Here is a 6000-nt window from a genome sequence, read left to right as displayed (position 1 = left end):
GAGAGCCATTAGAGGGTCTGTAATTATTTATAGGAAGGAAAAAAATACCCAACATTGTAAAAATCGGATGGCATGGCAAAAATACCAGTGAGCTTTGGAGAAAGGGTTCTTAGAAATCAAAATAATGAGAGCTAGTGGTGCTGCTCTGCTCTTCCAACTCAGGTGGTGGCCAGGAAGGGGACTTGGGGCTGAGTGGGCAAAACCAAGTGCTGCTGGGCCATTAGCTTGCAGTCTGACATCCGAGGCCCAGAAACCGCTGCTGGGGAGGATGCTGCCTCTGTGCCGTGGGTCGCACCTCGTGGGGGCCGAGGTGGCCCCTGTGAGCCCCTGCTGGGCTCTGTGTGCTCAGCAGAGCTCAGAGCCTGAAAGTCCTCAGCCCCTCTGCCAGCAGCTCCAGGGCCAATCGGACTTTTCCATCCTGGCATTGGCTCTGCTTTTATGGCAAAGCAGCGTGCGGGCGAGAGCTGCTGGAGATGAGAGCCCCTGAGTGCGTCTGCTTGGAGCAGAGTGCTCTTGGCCAGGGAGCTTGGCGGGGCAGAGCAATCCCCTCACACCCAGGCTGCAGAGCTTAATTAGCAGTTTGCGAAGTGCTTTGAGATCCTCTGTGCAATGTCCTGGAGGAGGGCAACACACGGTTACATAACGTGTCTAGACAGAATATTCCTTGGGGTGGGGAGTGGGGCTTTTTAAAATCTGCTCTCCTGTGTCAACGCCGTGTGACCCCGCTTAAAGATTCTGGGAGCTGCTAAAATATTAATAATGGCAACAGCAATAGGAAAACTTGTGCTTTCGCACTCAAAAGAATGTTGATCTTAGCACGAGGCAGCTGTATGTCAGCAGAGAAGCCTTTGCCTTGTGGGTGCCTTGTGCTCCAGCAGCGATGACTTAAGCGCAAGCAGCGGCTCCGCTTTGTGCTCCCCGAGCCGCTGAGCCCCCCCCGTGCATCCTGTGCGATGCGCAGTGATGTCCCCGTGCTCCGGGTCACAGCGGGGGCACAGCCACCAGCAGAATCACAGCTCTCACGGGGTCCCCCCGGTGCCACCTCTGCTGCTCCCAGGACGTGAAGTTTCTGCGGGGCTGCGCCTTCTGCTGGTGCTCACAGCTACGGGATGTGGGAGCCTTTTCTTGGGGGTGATCGGGAAAGCTCAGAGGCAAAACTGAGACCTGGGTGCATGGTGCTGATGGCACCATCTGTCCCCAGTCCCGGGTGCCCTCTGCTCACCCTTCTCCATGTGCCCGCCCCTGGCATCCACTGACCCCGACCCTTCGGGGGCGATGTGCAGCGGCAGGGCCGGGCGGGGGTACCCCGGGACCGAGGGGTGCCCGGACCGTGCGGGATGCGGCCCCGGGATGCGCGCGATGCTGCTGGGGGGGAGCAGGGGGACGGGACCGCGGCGGCGCGCGCGCTGCCTTCATCCCCCTTCCTCCTCCTCCTCCTCTCTTCCTCCTCCTCCTCCGGGAGCGCGCTCGCCCAGCCGGGAGCGAGCAGCCGGCGGGAGGATGCTGCAAACGGCGGCGGAGGCGGGCGGCTGGGCAGGTAGGGCGGGCGGTGCGGGGCCGCGATCCGGCGCGGGGTCGGGACGGCTGTGGTCAGAGCAAAGTTGTGGGAGGAGGGGGATGCGCCCGGAGGCTCCGAGGAGCGGAGCCGGGGTCAGCGCCGTGCCCGCGCCGCAATGCTCCGCTCCGCTGTCCTCCTCCATCCCGGCTGTGCCCCCGGGAGCGGGCAGCGCCGTACCTCGGGGCGGCAGAGCGGGGGCACAGCCTCTGCTCCCCTGCCTCACTCGGAAGGCGTCGGGTGTGGAGGGAAACTCGTTCCGAGGAGCCCGGCAGGAGCCCCGGCTGCTGCCTCTTTTCTCGTGCTGCTCTCGGCTCACTGCGGGTCCGAGACCCGCGGGGTGTGAGGTGTCCCCAGGTCACGGGGTTCCTGTACGTGCCCAGTGGCCATCGGGCACGCGGCGTGCGGCCCACGCGGGGCTGTGACCGTGGGGAGCAGCTCGGCCTGCGGGCTGCGTGCCGGGGTGGCCGTGAGCCGTCGGGGATGGCACGGCCTGCGCGGGGCCGCGGCTGCGGGCACCCATCTGCGCCCGTCACCGCGTGGCACAGTCGGGCACAACCGGTGCTGCCCGCGGTGCTGGCTGCGCTGGAGCGCAGAGCGGTCGGTGCTGGCCTCAGAGCCGCAGCTCACCGCCGGGCTGCGCAGGGGATACTCAGCTTTTAAAGCGGAGGATTTCTCCTGGAGGCCCACAAAGCCCTTCCTATCAGATTCGAGCAACGGGACGGGAGGGCTGCGGCGTGGGACGGGGGCTGGGGCGCTCCTCATCCAGCAGACCGCCCGCGCCCTCAGCCTCCAGCACCGTGAGCCCGAAGCAGCGCTGCTCTCTAGGGTGCGCTCCGAGTTGTGCCGCGCTGGGCTGGGCTGGGGGCTGTGCCTGGGAGCAAACCCCGCGCACCGGGACGGGGTGGGACGGTGCCTGCCCCCCCCCCCGCGTGGCAGCAGCGCTGCGGGTGCTCTTCTGCGGCTCTGTAGGGGCAGGACAGGAGCCACCGTGCTCACGCTGTGGCTGCCGGTGAGCTCTGCTGGCGATAAACTCTCGCCATATGTAGAGTTCGGAGTCAGGCTAGCCGATAACGTGTGCTGTGGGATTTTTTTGCTTGTTCTGTAATCCGCCGCATGCATTTATAAAACCAGCCAGTATAATCCTGCGTGCAAATGTGCAAAGCTCTGCCCCGAGCTCTCAGGGTGCTGCACCGCGTGCTCTGTGCCCAAGCCCAGCTCTTGCACTGTGCTCTGTATGGTGCTCTCCTGGCATGGGCTGGTAGCATTGCTGCCTGCTTGGATGGTGCTTTGCTTTGAAAAAGGAGCCTGCACCCTGTGCTGATGCACCAGGAGATCGCTGGGGAGATCTGTGCGCTTCCAGGAGTGTGCAATTTGAGGCTGTTATCAAAGGAATGAGGAGCTGTGTACGGGTGCTCTCAGCAGAGCACTGGGAAAGTTAATTGAGTTGCTTTACGCTGCAGAGTTTCCAGGGTGGGAAGCAGAGAGGTCCTGGAAGCACAGCGCAATCTGCAGAGTTCAGCCGGCAAGGAGGTGTGGGGTGGGAGCCCCTCTCAGCTCTGGCTGCTGTTGTTCCCTTGTCCCTATGTCTCAGCCCATTTGGGACCTGTACAGGAATGCTCTGAGCACTCAGCCCGCGGTTCCCCAGCCCCTTCGTAATTCCCAGGGAAAAGAAAAATGCAAAAGCGGGTGCCTGGAGTGGAGAAATGAAGCCCAGGAGGCTCCATTCGTCAATTTAGAAACAATATTGTGATGTTCGGAGGCTGTTTCTTTGCCGGATGCTCTCTGATTGCCTCCAAAGGAACGTCATTATTTATACACCAAGAAGCCCCTGTCCAGAATCATATCTGTGCTCTCAAGGAAAGTCGGTCTGTGGCTGTGTGGAAACGAGTGCTCATCTCTTATTGGAGCCACGACAATTTCCTTGCAAGTCGTAAAACGGGACCTGTGCATTTAGGGAGCCGTGGGGAGCTCGGGAGCAAGCTGAGGCCACAGGGGTGCATGGAGGAGTTCCTGGCTGCCCACACAGCTCAAACCGTGCTCGTAACAGCGAGCGTTGGTGCTGCACGATGAGGGGCAGGGGGCGGCGGTGGGGAGCTGCCCCCCCCAAGCCCAGTGACCGTGGGCCCCATCTGCAAAGGGGGTAGCGCTGCTGGGGGGGCCCAGCTCCCACCCTGCACCACACACAGCTCAGGGCTGTTTTGAAATGGGAACGTTCCCGAACCATGATTTTCTCCGGCCTAATTATGGAAATTTTTTAATTAGTTGATAAGAACGATCACTTGGAAACTGCGAGGGAAATGTTCTGAGGTTAAGTCCTAATCTGTGCCCGTATCTGCCTGAAGACAGGAGCTGCTCCTTCTGCATGGAGCTCAGGGGGGGCTGGAGGAGGTGCAGGGGGGGGGGTACACGCTGCCATGGGGGCACCAGGGACTCCTGCAGCTGCTGCTCTTTGGGACCTCTGCTGCCTTTGAACCGGGATGAGCGCTGCAGAGCACAGCACAGTGCTCCTTGGTAAACGTGGCGGAGGGCAGAGGGACTTTAGGGGTTTTGTTCTGAGCCTCTCAGGGGATGAGAGGTGTGGGGCCGCTGACCCGGGTGTGGTGGCAACTGAGGAAGGATTTGGTCGGAAGGGTGAAAGTGAGTGTCATGCAGCAAAGAACAGCGATGTTTTAATTCTTGTATTCATGTCTGGGTGACTAATTAGTCACCGTGAAGCCCTGGAAGCTTTCACTGAGGTGTTTTTTTGACCTTGACTTTCATCTGGTGGCAGTGCAGGTGCATGGTCCCGCTCTGCTCACTGCTCCCCACCAGTGCTCAGTGCTGTGAGCAGCACATGGGCTGTGAGGGCCCTGGGGTCCATGCTGCAGGGCAGCCCTGTCTGCTTGAGCTGCTGCAGCAAAGTTTTCATTGAGCAGCAGTGAGAGCCCAGTGGTGGGGTCTGGTGGGCCCACCCAGCCCTGCTCTGCTGCTGTGGTTCTTGTGGGTGCAGGCAGTGACTCGTGGGTGCAGACCTCTGGGAGAGCTGCAGCCATGTGAGCGGGGCAATGGAGGCTTCGTGCTCCCTCATCCATCACCAGAACCATCCCCTGCTCTCTCCTCGGTTGCCCTGCAAGTCACAAAGATGGAAAGGAAAAGGGAGGTGGGAAGGGCAGCTAAGAATGAATATGCTTAAATCCCCAAAGACCTTGCTCTGGGGCACTGCAGGTGGTGTGAAGGATGGGACGCACTGTCCTCACAGGCAGGAGCCGCAGCATCCTCCCAGCATGGTCCTCTGGGGGCTGCCCCTCCTGCTCCCAGCACACGGAGCGGCCTTGTCCCCCACCAGGTGATGAATGACCCCCGGAGGGGAAGTGACCCTGGGGGACCTCTGTGTCTGCTCGTCCTTGTGCTGAGCTGGAGGTGCCGTGGTGCTCCCCGTGCCGTGACCTTGTGCCGCGCTCTTGGAAAGCAGCGCTGAGCTGCCAGCAGGAAGGCTGGAAGGGAACGACCCGAGGGCAGGTGGGGCTGCGATGGGTGAGGCTCCTGCTGAATCAAGGCCTCTTTTATTTGTATTTTTTTGATGTGTCACTTTTTCTGTTGCTGTTTGCCATCCGTTCCCCCTCCCGCCCGCGCTTCATCTCCCGAAGAAACGCGCGGAGCAGAAAGGCGCACACACGGCCCTGTTTATTTTGGTCGGGAGCGCTGCTGCTTTGCATCCGTTTGAACTGCTGGAAGAGGTTCAGCCCAGAAGATGTACTGTGCACTGCACGGCTGAAGTTTCTTTTGAGGAACCCTGAAATGTTTATAGAGAGAGAGAAAAAAATCCCTGACAAGAGCAGCTTGTTGCTGAGCCAGCGGCTGCCGGGGGTGCGCTGGTACCGGGGGGGCACAGCTCCACAGCATCGGGTCCCCCAGGACAGAGCCCATAAATATCCCACCTCCAAATTTTCAAGAAGTATTAGGAACTCTGCAGGCTTATTTCTGAGCATCATTATGAAAGGGCTTTAAGGGATTAATGCGTGCTTGGATTAATCTCTGCTGCTGAGGCCCACTGTGCAGGATGAGCACTTTGGGGGTGCTCCTGGGAGCACATGGGGGGTCCTGAGGTCACCGCTCCCTATTCTGCTGCTGTGGGGCTGCGGCCATGGCTGTGGGGGGGACGTACTCGCAGCAGCCCCCCCATCCATCCTGATGTCCTGCTTCCAGCACCGCTGGGCACCCCGGCCCAACCAGCAGCTCTGCATTTCTAGGTCTGCAGATTTTCACCTCTCAATGTCAAATTTCTGTCCTCCCTGCTTTCCTGAGGAGGTAATTAGCAAGTGAGCATAATAGCAATTTAATAAGTGTGTCAAATTAGAAAGGCACTCACGGCGTATGGCATTCTGCACCTTCGGAGGAGCCCTTCCACGAGGTAGGGATGAGCCAGGCTGCTTTCATCTGGTGACACGGAGGAGCCCGCTCTG

At 60.2% G+C, this 6000-nt stretch overlaps 1 protein-coding gene across 1 annotated transcript in view; it reads left to right on the top strand.

Annotated features, from left to right (window-relative positions):
* Window positions 1484-6000, top strand: part of LOC110388535 (zinc finger protein 385C-like) — a 55448-nt gene continuing 50931 nt past the window's right edge. The window contains exon 1 of the mRNA XM_021377928.1: window positions 1484-1537. Coding sequence (XP_021233603.1) covers window positions 1501-1537 — 37 coding nt within the window. The 5' untranslated portion in view covers window positions 1484-1500. The remainder of the gene's footprint in view (window positions 1538-6000) is intronic.

This window comes from Numida meleagris, chromosome 26, assembly GCF_002078875.1.
Source record: "Numida meleagris isolate 19003 breed g44 Domestic line chromosome 26, NumMel1.0, whole genome shotgun sequence".
Lineage (NCBI taxonomy): Eukaryota > Metazoa > Chordata > Aves > Galliformes > Numididae > Numida > Numida meleagris.
This window is presented reverse-complemented; position numbering and strand designations above follow the sequence as displayed.